The 17503-nt window shown below is 40.3% G+C and overlaps 1 protein-coding gene across 1 annotated transcript; it reads left to right on the plus strand.

Annotated features, from left to right (window-relative positions):
• The first annotated feature begins 12947 nt into the window (after positions 1–12947).
• On the plus strand, positions 12948–15102 carry LOC105048818 (thioredoxin-like 1-2, chloroplastic). The gene is made up of 4 exons (XM_010928273.4): positions 12948–13555; positions 14075–14251; positions 14477–14641; positions 14719–15102. The coding sequence occupies exons 1-4, from the start codon at positions 13361–13363 to the stop codon at positions 14896–14898; spliced, it is 717 nt and encodes a 238-aa protein (XP_010926575.1). The 5' UTR covers positions 12948–13360; the 3' UTR covers positions 14899–15102.
• Positions 15103–17503: the final 2401 nt, after the last annotated feature.

Consider the following 17503-nt stretch of genomic DNA (forward strand, 5'->3'; position numbering starts at 1 on the left):
CTAATCGGACACAATCCCATTCATAATTGACCTAACCCAATTATTCATCCTAACCATAACTCGAAACGAACCCTAACCCCAATCCTGGCCCAGCTAAACCTCCTTCCACAACTAATAATCCGCAACCTAAAACCTAACAACCAAATAACCCACAACCTGATAACCCACTATTCAATAACCTGAATCTTATAACTCGATACTCCAACAACCCGATAACCCGAATCGATATGTCCGAATCCATGGATCTGAACCCATTAATACCCAAAGAGTGCCCTAATCCCAAATCCTATAGCCCAGAATCCGATAACCCCGAATCTATGAACCTATGCCCAATGCCAAACCTATATCTGTGCACATCTATGCATGAAAGTTGTCGGACTTCGGTAGCACCGTTGATCGTGGGAGGCTCCATAATGATTCTCAGGAATGGATAGCTACTCTATGCAGCAACCTTTGTAAAAACCCCACCACCCATGATGATCAACATTGTTGATCAGACAAGGAACTGTGCTCGGACCCTCTGATCGACCTTCCCCCTAAATGATGTTATAAAATAAGGACCAGAAGGCTATTGTTACTAAAACAGCAACTCTCTTATATAGCTGATGAGAAACTGAATTAGATTTCTCATATGATGCTAAAAACTATATAATACTGATGGGGAAACAAAAAAAATTACTTGATCATGCTCTGGCCATGAACTCCCTCGCTCAAATAATCCTTTCTTACTCTGCATCAAATAATAAATTGAAACATGTAATGAGCCAAAAAATAAAAAAAATAGAAAGAAAGAAGTCAATCCTAATTGAAAATCACATCTTGGAGCCTCAACCCGAGCAACTGGACCAACAACTCCCATAGAATCCTTCTTAAAGGCAATTCCTCTGTGCCTTCTGTCATCCACAAATAAATATCCTATCTAATCCACCCTCGCCATCATTTTTCCTGCTGTGCACAGCCACCATCGACAGCCTCTACAGTACTATTTTTTTTCTTTTCCAGCACTGAACAGTATAGTGATATGTCGTTGTACCTATCAGATTAGACCATTCTTTCTTTTAATTACCTCCCAAACCAACTCTAAAGAGCTAATCAACCATTAGATCAGTAGTCACGTACCTCTCCTCTCCACTCTCCTTCTCTATTTTTTTCTCTTTTTTTCTTATCATATCAAATCATTTTCCATATCCACTACGCCTTGCTCTCCGCCCTCAATTTTTAATTTTTTTTAGGTGTATGAAAATGTTGTGATACTTCAGCAGATGCACAGTAAAGACCACTTCGTCAGACACCTATGCACAGTTAGCTCCAATTGGACACATCAGCTAGCATGCCACACGGCATATGGGGAGAGTGCAAAGTTGTGTTTTAATTGTTTGGGATGTCTGGCCAGGACACCATCTCCATAGGACCTTTTCGATATCGCGTGTCGCAGCAGAAAGAAAGAAGAAACAAAACAGAAACACAATCAAATATATGGATCAGCTAAAAGGCTCATCTCCGAGGGACATGCAAGCTTCACTATGAAAAAGAGAAAATTATAAAAAGAGATCATACCCTCAACCCTCGTACATCCAAATTGTCTATCACAAGAAATTCTTTCTCATAAAAGCTCTCTCTCTAACAAGACCCTCTAAATCCCTAAAGTGATCGCTGTCTGCTACCTGATACTTTGCCTAAAGCCCCTGCTCCTGCTCTCTGTCGATACTTCTCCAGGGTCTGCTGCTACCTTTGCCTTCTGCTGCTGCTTCTGCTCAAGGTCTTTTGTCGATCCACACCATGCTGTGCCCTCTGTTTGCTGCCACAAAACTTTTAAAGACCTAAATCTGAGCTCTGATCAGATATGCACTCAGATTATCACCCAAACATGCCTCTGAACCGTCGATCTTGATCGGCTCATCCCTGGGCCGTTCGATTGCATCTCATCGCATACTACGTGCCCGTTGATTTCTCTGGAATCGTCGATAACCGTCTGATCATGATCGAAATCATCCGCAGCCATTTGATCGCATATTGGTCTATGAGAATCCATCGTGGACCATGAGAATCACCTCTGAAATACGTTCGATCCATGATGGATCCTGGAGCTCCACCTCGCACTGAACTTCTTTTGGCTCCTGAAGCTCCACCTTGCATTGGACTCTTCGTCAGGTAGTAATATCCTCTCATCCTCTTCTTTCCTTCCAGAATAATCCTATCACCACTCAACACCTCCAGGATTCTTCCACCAGCTATCGTCCTGTAGCCTCTCGAATCCAGTCTGCTCAGTAAGATAAGATTCCATCTAAAATCAGATATATATCTGTTAGGATTTGACACCTCGAGATTCAGCCCACATTGAGTCCACAGCGAGGTTCGCGGCGAAAAGCAGAGTCCAACGAGACCAAGATCACCTGAATCGGAGCTCGAATGGAGGAGATACGAGCTTTTGAAGTAGGCACGATAATCGAGGCGGCGGAGGACCGCCGGCGACCAGCGGCGGGCGGCAGCGGCGCGGCCGCAGGCGGCGGCGCGCGGGACGCGCGTCCCAGGCCCAGGCCCGCGCGGGATGCGCGACCCAGCGGCCTGCTGGCCCCTTACCCCGGTCCACCGTGGACCGGGTGGTCCACGGAGCGGTCTGTGGACCGCGTGGGAGTTTCCCACGCGTTTCTCGTGGTCCACGGCCCTATTTCGTGGACCGGAGTGCGATCTAAGGGCCGAGGACACTCCCGATCTTGATCCGACGGTCAGGAAGGTTTCTTGACTTTGTTTAGGACTCCTAATCCCTCTCTAATCAAGTTTAAAGAGTATTTAAGCCTTTAAAAGGCCCTGTGAGGTAACAGAGAGGTGTGGTTTTGTGTTTCTCGCCGTACGAAGGCCGTACGACCCCGAGAAGAGAGAGAGAGGCGAGGGCGCTGTGAGAGAAGGAGCAGGAGGCTCCTGGACAGCGGTCGCCAGGCTCTTTAGGAGTTCAGGGGGGTCTCCAAGAGAGAGAGAGCTTTTGTGAGGGGAACTTTATGTGAGAGAGAATTGGGTGTACAAGGGTTGAGGGTGAGGTCTCCTCTTGTAAAATTTCTTTTTCATAGTGAAGTTTGCATGCCCCGTGGAGGCGAGCCCTTTTGTGGCTGATTCACGTATTTTGATTATTTTTTCTTTTGTTTTGTTTCTTCTTTCTTCCTGCTGCATCGCGTGGTACTGAAAGGATCTTGGGAGGTGGTGTCCTGGCCAGACATCCACCCAACAATATCAAATCTCTCCCAATCTCTTCACTACACCTTCAATTGACCGTCATGATACTTCTGATCGCATGGCTCGATCCATTCGGCAGATAAACAATGCTATCACTACTCTCCAGAGAGTCAAACTACTCCTCTCTGTAATATATATGATAGATGCATGCAGAATCTAAAATTCACTACTAAAAAAAAATAGATATCTTGTCAGATATCTCTAGAACATCATCTTCTGACTCACTACTGACTATCGCTGCAGTAAGCCTTGTTTGATCCCTGAGTTGAGGACAAATTATAGCTAGATGCCCCAATTCATTTCATCAATGATATCTGATCTTGCTCAAGTTCCTCATCTTGAATTTGGACCGCTCTTGTCGTGATTTTCTGTCGCTCCATCTGTCGCTTTCTGCTCCTTTAGAAACCACCATGGCTGAGCTATCGCCTGAGCTCGAAGCTGGATTCTTCCTTCTAAGAATCTCATTTTGGAGAATCACTACAGTGACTTCGTCCATCTTGATGGTGCTCTTTCTCACTAAAAGAGTAGTCATCAAAGATTTATACGAAAAGAGAAGCGATGCTAGCAAGACCAGCGTCCTGGTCTTCTCTTTAACTTTCTCACCAACATCGAGGAGATCGGTGAGGATCTTCTGAAAGTGGCTGAGATACTCCTGCATGCTTTGTCCATTAGTCATCCGCTGTTAGTAAAACTGTCTCCAGAGGAAGAGAGTATTGGTGAGAGACTTCACCATATATAACTCTTCGAGCTTCGATCACAGTACCGTCGGAGAAGTCTTGCCATGTACATGTATCACCACCTCATCCATAAGATATATACGGATGGTACTCACCATCTGTATCTGTAGCCGCTTCCAGGTCTTCTCCTCTATGGTGTCCGATTTTTTCTCATATAAGAGAGTGTCGATTGACTCTTGCTGGATGAGCACGTCCTTCACTCTTGTTTGTCACAGAGAGAAATTGATCTTTCCATCAAACCTATTGATCTCCATCTTGATTGAGCATATTTTCTCCATCTTCAATCTTGCTCATCATCGTCGCAACTTGCATTCTATTACCGTCTCGCTCTAATACCACTTATTGGGGATGTCTGACCAGGATACCACCTCCATAAGAACTTTTCGATACCATGCATTGTAGCAGGAAGAAAGAATAAAGAAAACAGAAATATAATCAAATATGTGAATCAGCTAAAAGACTCATCTCCACGGGGCATGCAAGCTTCACCATAAAAAAAAATTATAAGAGGAGATCATATCTTCAACTCTTGTACATCCAATCTCTCTATCATAAAAAGCTCTCCCTCATAAAAGCTCTTTTTCTAGCAAGACCTCCTGAATCTCTGAAGCGACTATTGTCTGCTACCTGACAGTCTGCCTGAAGCTCCTGCTCCTGCTCTCTATCGGTGTCTCTCTAGGATCTGTTGCTATCTCTGCTCTCCATTGCTGCTTCTGCTTAGAGTCCTTTGCCGATCCACACCACATCGTGCCCTCTGTTCACTGCCACAAGCCTTTTAAAGATCTGAATCCAAGCCGTGATCAGATGTGCACTCCGATTATCACCCGAACATGCCTCTGAATCGTCAGATCTCGATCGGCTCATCCTTGGGCTATTCGATCATGCCTCATCATGTGCTACATGCCCGCTGATCTCTCTGGAACCACCGACAACCATCCGATCGCAATCGGAATCATTCGTATCCACCCGATCATGCACCGGTTCATGAGAACCCATCGTGGACCGCAAGAATCACCTCTGAAACACGTCCGATCTATGGTGGACTAGGAGAAATCGGATGAAAAGTACTCAGTCAATCCACAGCAGTCATCATGGACCGTCGGTCCATGCACCGCGCGTGGATTGCGTGAGGATCCTCATGGGCCACGCCTGTGGCACCTGTCTGGGCCTGGGCAACACATCATGCGCTGGGCCGTATGCTCGTGGCCGGCCCATGCACCACCGTGCATGCTCACTCCGTCGCGGCCTCCGCCAGCCCACCAACGCCTCATAGATCATGCCACCTGCTTCAAACTTCTCTCGAGCGTATCTTCTCCATCTGGACTCCGTTTGAACTGATTTTGGACTCGTTGGACTTTATTTGTCATCGCGGACCTCGCTATGCGCTCAATGTGGATCGAATTTTGAGATATCAAATTCTAACATTAATGTATAAGATAGATTTGTGTTAGTGGGTAGGAAACTAAGAATGAGTTGAATGGCACCATCCTAAAGGAAAAAAATTTTGTTTTATACCATGTCTTTGGGATTGATTGGGTTATCAATTGGTGGCCGTTGTGATTCATAGAGATGGAATCGGATTGAGTCCAGCCTAGAGATGCAATTGAGCCGAACTGAGTCGAATCAAGTAGTTAGAAGCTTAAGCTCGACTCGAATCAAAATACTCATACTTGAAATTTAACTTAAAATTGATCGAACCTTAATATCTTAAGTTCTAGCTTAGCTCAATAAAAAAAATACAAAATTTGAGATTGATTTGACTTGGTTCGAATATCAATCGAGCCATACTTGAGCTCGAGTTCAATTCTTAGCCTACTAATAATATATATATTAATATAAACTATAAATAAAAATAATATTATTAAAAATATATATAAATTTGATAGGCTCGCTAGCTTTCGAGTCGAGTATCCTACTATTCGAGCTCGACTTGAAAAAACATTCGAACTACTTGAGGTTGATAATAGCTGATTGAGTCAAGCTTGGACCTGAGACAAGTTCACAGGCAAATCGACTCGTTTGCACCCTAGTTAAGCCAAGCCACACCCCAGGCTGAGCCCAATCTAGAATTTGTTTTAGGGCTTTAGGCTTGAAATTTATTTCCAAAACTTGGCCTGAGCATGGGCTAGTACCCACCTAAAGTCCAATTAGGCCTGACTTCACCAAAACCTGTTTGGGACAACATACGGGTTTGACCTAGAATGACCCAATTGACCCGAACTTATTAATATGATAAACTTAGAATTCACGGCCCAATCCTGAAGATGCATCGCAAAGGGTCCTAATAGAAATTGGCCCAGAATTGGGCTGATTCAGGGCTCAGGTTTTGGGGCAAAGGTGGCGCTCAAGCTTCGGGTCAGGCCCGGCAGAGTCAACCATCAGCCCGGCTCTATGCCTACTTTTAGGTCCAAGCCCATTGAACAATCTTGGACCTGGTCCAAAGCCCGAATTCAAGCCAGACTGGCCCGATAGACGCTACCTGAGCCTCTTTCGCGCCCTATTAATGACCAATCATAGACACGTGTTGGCCCTTAAATGAACTTTTGGCCTATGGCTTGTCCTTTCGGTAACAGCCTACGACTTGTTCTTGAAGAACTCCTGGCGAGGGCCAGGGATGAAACTTGATTAAGCCTAAGTTTGGCTTTCGGTTCAGACCCACTATCCAACTCAGATCATTAACATCTACAGTTTGGACCAATTAAGATCTAAGCTCTATCTTGGCAATCAAATTAGCGACCGCCTGGGGAAGTCCCCATACTATATAATAATTTGGCTTGAACTCTTGGATATAAACACCACTCATTCACCAATATCATGCTCCGATTGTTAGGAAAGGGGCATAGCCATGGGATAACCTCCATTAGGATATTCTATGTACATGTTTTGCATTGCATTATCTACACATTTCGCTCGACCCAATATGATTGGCATGTCAAATATGACAAATAATATGATAGATGATAGCCATCCATTTTCAAGATGAGCGATATGTACGTTCATCCAGCCATGCAAAGCTTACTATGGTACAAAACACACATTGCAAAGGATCCTGACTCGATAACCTGTTGTGAAAATATGCACCTTAAAGAATTCTGAATTGATAACCATATATCAAACTATGCACTGTAGGGGATCGATCCCTGCTCCATGACCGTATGCTCGGATGCATACGTAGTCTGGTGTGATGTCAGGTACCTTCTTGGATGGTCAAAAGTCAATGAGAATAATAAAGCTGTGCTTTTACTAATACTTTAGAAATTCCTGATAAATTATCTGATGATGTGCCGACAAAGATAAGCAACCTTTCAACAGGGACAGCAAGACCATGCATGCATGAGTCGAGACGTTCTCTTTTTAGGCCCAACACTAAATGAAACAAGTGAAAATAGCAACAGGAGAGATGACTGATGAGAGAGACTTGTTCAATTGCTCGTCTTTTCCGTTTATTTATTTGTTTTCTTAACCCACGGCTACGGTATTCATTCGCTTGCCGTTGCCACAATCCAGCATGCGCGGTATATATTTCAAATTCCCGTCTGGTTAAGACCAAACATACTGTGGCAGATCGTGGGCAATGCTAGTCCACATCCAATCTCAAAACTTATTGCCGATAAAAATTATGAAAATTAATGCAGATATGTGTTTAGTCTGATATCGCTTCCATACAAGAGGAGCTGTGGACATCGAAGCAGCATTAATTATCAAACATCTCAATTAAAAAATTCTAACTAGTCTTTTAGAACGATATTAGAGTCCGTCCAATTATTATAATTAGATTTTTTCTGTTATGAACTTATGATTCAAATGAAAAGAATTGTGTGAAGACATGCACCTACATGTGCTTGGCCGCTAAGGTTGTGGAACTGCACTCACCGTTTAGGTCAGGAGTGTGATCCAATAGCAACTGTGATTCATGCTATCCTTAAGCAGACGGTACAAATTAGGTGATTCTACGGTATATAATAGGTTCATCCATCAGTTCTAGGTTTAATTCTTTAAAATTAAATGTCTAGTGAATAAATTGATCCTTGATATTAAGTAATGAACAAATTGATCCTTAACATTCAATGTCCAGTAAACATGGTGACCCAATTAAGCATTAAATGGCCATTGACTTCCAAACCAATAAAATAATCGGATGATTAGTTTAACCTAAATAAAGTTTCGAGAGAATCTCTCTTGTGTGACAGAATTCTGACACGTGGATATGTTTTCAGACATGACGTGCAGAACCCCTCCAGTGGTGACTTTGTTTCCTAACGGTAGGTTGTGAAAATAGCGCATTGTTTTCATTGATATCAGAAAAAGAATGCAAGAGTAAGCAGTAACATCCGATAAAGTGTTCCATCAGAAAACATCCGATAAAGTGTTCCATCAGAAAACATCCGATAAAGTGCGATCAAGAAGAACATTGTTGTCTCTCTTACAAAAACCTACAGGAATTTCTTTTGCAGAAGCCTTTAGTGATTTCATAATCCAAATTAGGTAGCCTTTCAATATCAGAATCCAAGTTGGATGAGTTCCTGTATATTTTACCCGTCCAGAACCAAACGTGACGGTTTTAACCAAATTCAAATAGAGAGGACTTCAATGATAATTTTAAAAATTAAAAATTTTTGGATTTTGAGTCCAATTCCTGTTTTGATGAATTTTCTGATATGCATCGGATTCGAAACCGAACCCGGAACCAAATTTAGACCCAAAATCGAAAATATCAAATAGTTAATCCTTAATACGCTTTATATTCAATATAAAATCAAATTAGAAACTTCATGAAATAACCTGAACAACCGCCTATTCTACTCAACGATAAATCTGGACTCCACTATATTTTTGATTTATTTATTAAATAATTTGGTATGAATTACATTATAAAAATTATGGATAATGTCTTTAATTTTATTATTTATATATGAAAATTTTGAAATGATTAAGAAAAGTTAAAGCATTTTCAATATTTTTGGTTTCAATTTTAGGTTTATCTTTTTTCTTTGCGATTGTGGCTATGATTTTTTTTTTTTTATTTTAAAAAGTTATTCAGATTTGATTTCAATTTCGGAACACGGTAGTAAATTTTGGATTGGATTTTATTTTTTTTCAATTTTTTTCACTAATCCGTACATACGCAGGTGCCACAGTGAGTCTGGTTGGAGTAGAGCAAGCACATTTCTCCGGCGAGGAAAAGAAATCGGGGGGGAAAAATAGCCGATGACTTGCTTGTTAATAAAACAAATCCAAAAGCCGACACTCAATTTTCCCCTTCTATTCCCTCTGTTGTTTTCCATGCGGTGAGATGCTTGCACACGTTTCGTGACCCCTGTTCACACGAATGGATCAGCATCATTTTAAACGTTCGCGTGACGATGTTCGACCAAGTGCTGATCCAGTTTTGGCCTCTTGTTCCCTTGTCCCCTTCCCTTTGTTTTACTTTGCAGTTCTTTTGCAGGGTACTACAATGGCCTCTTTTCCCATACATCTTTGAACATTGTGGTATTTTTCTTTTTCTTTCTTGCAAAAGATTAGACAGATCCTGATGGTCTTGTTCAACAAATGAAGGGAAGCAAAAGATTTAAAGGGAAAGAAATAACAAATAAGTAAAAGATAAAATGAAAAAAAAAAAAAAAAAAGAGGAGTCCTCAAACAAGTAAAAAGCACGATTCAACTAGAAACTTTAAGTACGCCCCCTGAAGGGGCCAGCAAAGTCCAATGTTTAAGGAGGAGTACAATATTATCAGAGAACTCAATATCCCATCAATATTTTGAAGAGAAAATTCTTCTGTTTTCCTCTAGCAGGTGGACCAATGACCCATCACAGCTAGAATAAACCAGCATGTGTTCCAATTTTCTAGGAATTTGAATCATCCTCCCATCCAACCATAACCAATTCAAAGAAGCAGATACTCAAATACTTTTACCCATCAAGTTCTCACAGAGAACACAAACCATGAGGTAAGGCATGCTTCTATTTTTCAGATTTCCAGCAGTTAGGATCCTCTGTTTGACCGGCATGACCAGCTTACAAATAATTTTGGCCAAAGAACGTCTGATTCCTTCATGGTTCAACATCTTGTATCAATTACTAATAGAGAATTCTCTTAGGTCTCCACCATGAAAGAATTATGTTAGATTCCTTGTTTGATTTTATACCGATAAAAAGTTCTATGAACCTCAATAGTTCGTTGACAACAACATCAGTTAATTGGTCCTGTGAGCTGAGTCAGAGAAGCCCGGTTGTGTATCAAAGACTATTTGTGTGTACTGCACAATGGCTCATAATTGAGTGAGACTTCTTGTCCATGTAATTTGGATCAGGTGATCGCTGCTCAATCATGAGCCCATGGTATAGAGCTAGACCTCTTCTGTTGAATCCTGAAGAGGATCCCAAAGTCTCGTGATCCAGAGGAGGCACCGCATGCTTGTGAACAAGGCACACGAGGCACTGGATGCTTGTGAACAAGGCACATGTGAAATTCTCTGTGCACTGTAGGTGGTGCAGAATCATGTGCACTATCTGTGGTGATTAATTTTTGCACAGAGTCGGTAAATTTTTTTTTTCATATGTTGCACTTCAATTTCGTGTGTGAATCAATCACTGCAGGCGATGGCGGTGTACAAAAAATTTTTTCCATAGCACATTGCAGCTACCAAGGTTGCTCTGGGTGTCATAAACAAAAGTTGTATATAGATGAGCCCTAATCATGGCAGGAGGATGTGATTGCGTGTTACAATAAACTTGTAACAAAAGGATCCTGGTTGGCACTGCTTTAGAATATGCACCAACAGGAAATGTGGGGTTCAAGGTATCCCCATGTACAATTTTTTTTTTTCTTTTTTTTTTCTTTATGATTCAAAGAAGAGCCCGTGATAACACCGTGGGGCGCTGCTGCAGACCGGCAGCATGGAGCGCAAACATAGGAAAGAATATTGATTGCGACGATGGTATCATATTAAATTTATAATAAATTAATAAAAAAATTTTATATTTCATCGATTGTCGCATGTTACATCGATTCTCGTAGATAATATCCCATATTATTCCATGTATTTTATTTATTTTTAATTTTTTATTAATTTATTACAACGATATTTTTCCGTACATAGCACTTCAAAATAAATAACCTGCTCAGTGAGAAGCCACAAATGGGAGAATCATTCAGCTAATACGTAATACCCGGAGCCTTGAATTCACATGGAACAGTGCCCGAGTCTAATTGGCGGGTCACGCTTGTAGTCATCCAACTTGGACTGATACCAAGAATAATATATCCTGCATCACGTAGCTGTACACTATATCAATCATCGAGATGGGTCTTATTCATCATATATGGAACAGTGCCCGAGCCTACGAAAATGTCTCGATGATTGGTATGATATATATAGTGTAAAATATAATTTCTCGGCACGATCTAGATTGTGAAATAAGACATAGATGCATAAAAGCCACCCCAGTGATACTAGCTTTTAAGTCACAAAATGGTATCTCTGTGCGTCATCTTCCTTGCCAACTCCACACGCACGCATGCACACACGTGACAGGCACGAAGAGGGAGGCCCTCATCCTGTACTAAAAGTCTAGAATGCAGAAACTGTGGGCCGAACACAGATACCACGACAATGATGAGGAATTCCGGTGGGCTAAATTGTCTTAAAAATAGCTACAGTTTCTTTGTCAGATCTACCTTCTCCTGACCATTCTATCCATAAAAAAATGGCATCGGGAATCCGAAGATACAGCTAACCAAACCCAGAACCGGTCCTGGCATTTTTAACGACTGAGATCAAACAAAAAAAAAATAATTTTTTTTAATTAAAAATTAATATATTTTAAACATTAATTATTATTAAAAAATTAATTTATATGTAATAATTTTTTATAAATATATCCGTTAAGCAATATATAGAATCCATCATTAATCTATTTAATTATTTTTTTATAATAATATTATAAAAAATTATCTTTACATTTTATTGAAACATCAATGTAGCATATGAGGTCTGAAGCGATCGTCCAATTTAACCTGTCTTAAAATTGATCTTGATCAAATCGAACCCATTTTTTATGTTCAATGAACACAACACGCACTGCCTTGCTATCATGCTATGCTCCAAAACCACCGAACAACTCCATTTCCTGATATCTAGGCTGTTTTACCACCATATCTTCATGTCCCGGTCGCTCCGCAGCCAGGAACTTTCAGAATTACCATCAAGTTGGGTCCAGATACACTCTTAGATAAGCACACTGCCGCTTCGTTCTCATGTCCTTCAAAGGACCACTCTTCTCTTTTTAAGAAGCTTCGTGGAATTCAATTTGTGTAATATTTAGCAGGTTTCAGTTATATCAACTAGATAGTTAATCTTGTAGCCACTAGCTTCAAAAATTGGGAATTGCTTATACATATTAGACTTGTATCTCCTCCAAACTGCTGAACTAATTTAAACTTTTTGGTTCGAAGTTTGATGCATGCAAGTATCCATCTTCTTATCCATGAATTATACATGTTCCTCGTAGAGCAGCCCACACGTACCCTCAATGTCAATTCAAAGCATATTTTGTCAAATCATAGGTGAAGATCATCCATTCGTTGGAAACTCATCTCCTTAACAATATTCCTCGCTACAGTCGAGCATTTTTGGAGCATGCCAGAGTATTACATGGTGTATGAAGTAACAGGGACTGCTTATCCACTTCCTTTTCTTTCATTTGCAGGACTTCAGGTAAACTGATCGCATGTCTGGCGTCTGTGAAACGCCAAAAGGTCTTATCGGGTAGAACCCACGACGGTTTAAACAGGAGGAGAAAAATAATAACAGTAATCACAATGACGCGTTGCAGTGGAGCCCGTCTCGCTACTGACTTTGCTTGGCCCCAACCAAAAGACTGAGACCGTGCTTGGGAGTTAGAAAATAGGATTCTTTTTTTGAAGAAGAGGAAATAGGATTCGCTGTCAAGACTCGAGGGAGAAAAGGAGTGCGGAAGGGGACCAGGAGCAGGCGTAGATCGGCTGCCGCTGATTCGCCCCCCCCGCCCCCAAGCGAGGCCTGACATCCAAATGGATGGAGTTAAAATAAAAACCACTTCTCTTTCAACTTTGTGAAGACCCCACCACCGGCTCCGCCAGCCCTTCTCCCTTCTCCCCAGCTACCCCTCACTTTCTTTTTCTCCTTCTCGTCTCCTCACCTTCCTCCGCAAGTCCCTTTCTTCTCTTCCAGGTCCACCATTCCAAGTTGGAGTTTGATTTGTGCCGTGTCTTTGTGGCCTTTTTTTCTCTATGTTGATATATAGAGAGATTTGAAGATTCTTTGCCGAGTTCTTGATTTTTTTTTCCCCTGTTATCTTCTTGGAGTTTTTTTTGCTAGATTTTTTTTTGCTGGATTTCAAGGCTTCTCTCGTCATGGCGGTTTCTTTGAGAAATGGATTGTGTGTGCCTGGCTTGTTTGAGGTTGGGTTGGAGAGGAGTGAGAAAACTGTTGGATCTTTAGAAGTTTTGGCTTGGAAGAACGAGTTTAAGGGAAGGCAGGTTGTGATCAGACGACAGAGCGGTTGTGATGGATGGAGTCCCAAAGGCCACTCTAATCCTCCCATCCACGTAAATTCCTGTGTTCTGTCTCCAGTATGCAAATGCATGGAAAACCTGTGAACTCTCTCTCTCTCTCTGTCTTTCGTTACATTTGGTAAAAGAATGCTTCATGTGCTAATTAATGCCAGTGTTTTCACGTTGCTGCGATTTATTTTTTTGTTCTTGAATTAAAATGACTTGCTGTTGCATGTGCTTGTGTCATTCACTTTTTGCTTAGTCGAACATAAGATGTTACATCTTTAAATGAGATCACAATTTGGTTGGATTACGAAGTTTTTCGCAATCAAGAAATGAAACCAAAAAAGGAGTCTTTTAATTTTTCAACTGTGCTTATATGGATCAAATTACTCTGATCCCCTGATGTTCCATGAGATCTATTCATGTCATTTTATCAAAAGCATTTCATGGCGGACAATGAAATCATTCTGATTTCTGAAACCAAGAATAATCTACGAGCCATGCTTTAATTTTTCTGGATTCTTTGTGTTGCTATTGAAATTGTCGCTGTTTAAAATTTTTTGGGCTCAGGCTTCAACCTGTATCTCACGAGCTATGAGGTGGTGGGAGAAAAGCACCAACCCAAATATAACAGAGATTAAATCTGCACGACAACTTGTGGATACTTTGCTAAATGCTGGAGATAAACTCGTTATTGTTGACTTCTATTCTCCTGGCTGTGGAGGTTGCAGAGCTCTGCATCCTAAGGTAGATATGTCTAGAAATTTATAAATCTATGATTCCCCTTGATGGACACATAACTCATTATAGTTAAAAGGTATAAGGCTGCTGTCGTCATTGTAAATTTATAGTTTAGGCTCTATGAAGTTTTCTATCAGATTTACAGTGACGAAGGACAGCATGCTATAATTGTTTCTCAATCAAAACAATTGGACTTGTTGAACTAATCAAACTTGGTTAATTCTCTTGCAGATGTGTCAGCTAGCAGAGTCAAACCCAAATGCATTATTTCTTAAGGTCAATTATGAAGAACACAAATCCATGTGTCAGAGTCTTCATATTCATGTGCTGCCTTTCTTTCGGTTCTATAGAGGTGCTCATGGTCATGTTTGTAGCTTCAGCTGCACCACTGCAACTGTAAGACATAAACCAATTGTCTTATTGGTTCATTGTTTTCAAGATACTGGAGCTCTAATTATTGCTAACAATTTCAGATCAAGAAATTCAAAGATGCACTAGCGAAGTATGGGACAGATAGTTGCAGTCTGGGACCGGCGAAAGGCTTAGAGGAATCTGAGCTATTGAGTTTAGCTTCAAATAGAGATATTGATTTTATCTATCCAATGAGACCCTCAAGAGCTGGAGATTTAGCTCTCTCAGGCACCGTTTGTTGAAGCAAGGGCTCTTTAGTTGCGGAAGTTGATGCACTGCTGTATGCACTTGCAGTTGCAAGAGTGCCATAGTATGCAAATCATCAGTCTGAAACTAGCATCTAGATTCTTGCATCTTGTTTGGAAGTGGTGTATAATTCTGTAAAATGGAACATGGTGGTTTTTTATTAGAGCCCTGTGTGAATAAATCATTATTGGATTTTGTTAGCTCGTGGAATATCTTAGTTTTGTTTATCTAAGCTTGTTGAAGATCCTTTTTTTATTTTTGCAGTATAAAATCATCTTATTTTCATGTAATTCAATTTGAGATTGTTATCTGGCTTTCTTTCGCTCTCTTCTTAAAGGGAAGCATTATGCAGACTGACCATCATTTCTATAAAAAAAAAAAAAAGGTGAATTATACCAGAAAGATGCATAAATAGATCTAAATTTATCATGCCTAGCTCAGTGTAGCCGAGACATTGTCTGAGTCATTTATTTTCAACCTGTGTTTTCTTCTCAACAATTTGGAAAGCTGTGTGTTCTTTTCTGGGGGTGCTTCAGCCGCAAACTTCCTTTGAATATTTGAGTTTGTTGTGGAGGAGGACCTTCCCAAAATCTCTGCAACCTGTAATTCTGATGCTGCATGCATCCGTCGCTCGGGTTTGCTGGAATGAAAGGAACAATAGAATTTTATTGGGAAAAACCACTTTGATTTCCTCTGCAGCTGCGAAGGGACTCAACGCTCTTCAATGACTGGTCTGCTTTGTGTCATCACAACTTGCTGCCTTCCTTTGGAAAGATATGGAACAAGATTAGAAGTGCTTCTTCACTGTTACAGGACTGCTAGATGATCTCGAGGATGCTGAAAATTCAATATGGGATCAGACTGCCTTCCATGAGTTTTCTCAAATTTTCTCAGCCTTCTGCATCAGAGAACCTCATAGGTTCTGCTCCTGTGCTATGTTACTGCCTAGAAGGTTGTGTATCTGAAACTTTTCCGTTTCTGAAATCTTTCTGAAAGATTTAATAGAGCTTCTAGGTGGCTGAGCTTTTTCTCAGCCTCCTATTAATCAAAAAAAGAAAAAAAAAAAAAATGGTGGTAAGCCACTCTAACTTATTAAACAGAGCTCCAAAGAGGTTGCTAGTTTCCAAATATCTTTGGCTGGTGAAAAAATAATCTCATGTCCTGGAAGTTGGAAGCTCAAATCTCTGGTTGGTCTTCTCGTCCCATGATTTGGCCATGCCAGCTCATGCAAGCAAGACTTGTATTATTGGTTGAGGGACCCAGATGAAAAGGGTTCTTAGAGGTTGCTTATTTTTGCAACGAAGCGCTTGTCTGCATTTGGTTGGTTGCCGGTGGATTACGCTTCGGATCTTGCCATATTTTTCGGATTAGGTGGTTGGTCCTTTTTGGCACCACGTGGTTGATCTGTGTCCGGTCCACCAATCATGACACGGTTTAAGGTTCTGGGACAACAAATGCAGGCAAGGATAAAGGGTAGTCCGACTCAGATATCTGTCCGGTGATGTGGCAGGACGACAGCATCCACGTGGGTGGGCCCAAAATTCTAAGAAGCGGATAAGAACGCTTGCGTGGAATCGCGGTGTCCCACGATCCTTCACCAAATTTTTAAGTTCGAATTAAATACCTTCATGGAGGGCACGATTCCTGGCATTAATTGGCTTCTTGATACGGTTCCATAGAAATTCGTTGTGTGCCGCCCCTGACGTGGAAAATCGAGCGCATCGTCTCTCCTTATTGGATCACGTAACAGTTACTTTCAATGTAGATTTAATATATAATTTTATTTTTTTATTTAAAATTTTAAATAATAAAAATATTTATTTTTTTAAAAAAATAATATCTTATATTAATATTATGATATTTTATATTAAAATAATATTTTTTTGGACAAAATATTTTAATTTTTCATTAAATATTATAATTTTGATAAAAATATTTTATTATTTAAAAATTATATATATATATTTTTAATAATTAAAATATTTTTTAATAATATTTTATAAAAAATTATGATATTTTATATAAAAGATTATAATTTCAATGTAGGGTATTATAATATCAGTATTTTTATAATTTTTTTAAAAAAATATTTTTATTATAAAAATATTTTTTAAAAAAAATTTATAAATATTAAATATATATTAAAAAATAATTATGATTCAATCGGAAAAGACGGTGCGTTCCGCTTGATATTTTTCTACACCGCAGACAAAGAATTTTGCTATCACTCAATGGCGTCGTGCATCAATCCATCTCATGGGAAAAGATGGCTGGAAAGCGAGCAGATTAATTATACGAGGGGTTGTCAGTAAGAACTTTTTTCCTTGGTCAAAGTAAATTTTCAGACACGTAAGAACTTGCGTAAAGACAATGGCGATAAAGTTAGGGATCTTCAAATTTTTGGAGCTTTCTCGTAGTAGGTAATGCTTATAGGCAAGAGGGATCTTCAAATTTTTGGAGCTTTCTCGTAGTAGGTAATGCTTATAGGCAAGAGGGATCTTCAAATTTTTGGAGACATTCTTCGAGTGGTTGGCTCAAGTAATTACACTTTATTCATCTCCTAATATTACCTCTTCTTACCATCTAAAATTAAGCCCATGA

Source organism: Elaeis guineensis, chromosome 7 (assembly GCF_000442705.2).
Source record: "Elaeis guineensis isolate ETL-2024a chromosome 7, EG11, whole genome shotgun sequence".
In the NCBI taxonomy this organism is placed as follows: Eukaryota; Viridiplantae; Streptophyta; class Magnoliopsida; order Arecales; family Arecaceae; genus Elaeis; species Elaeis guineensis.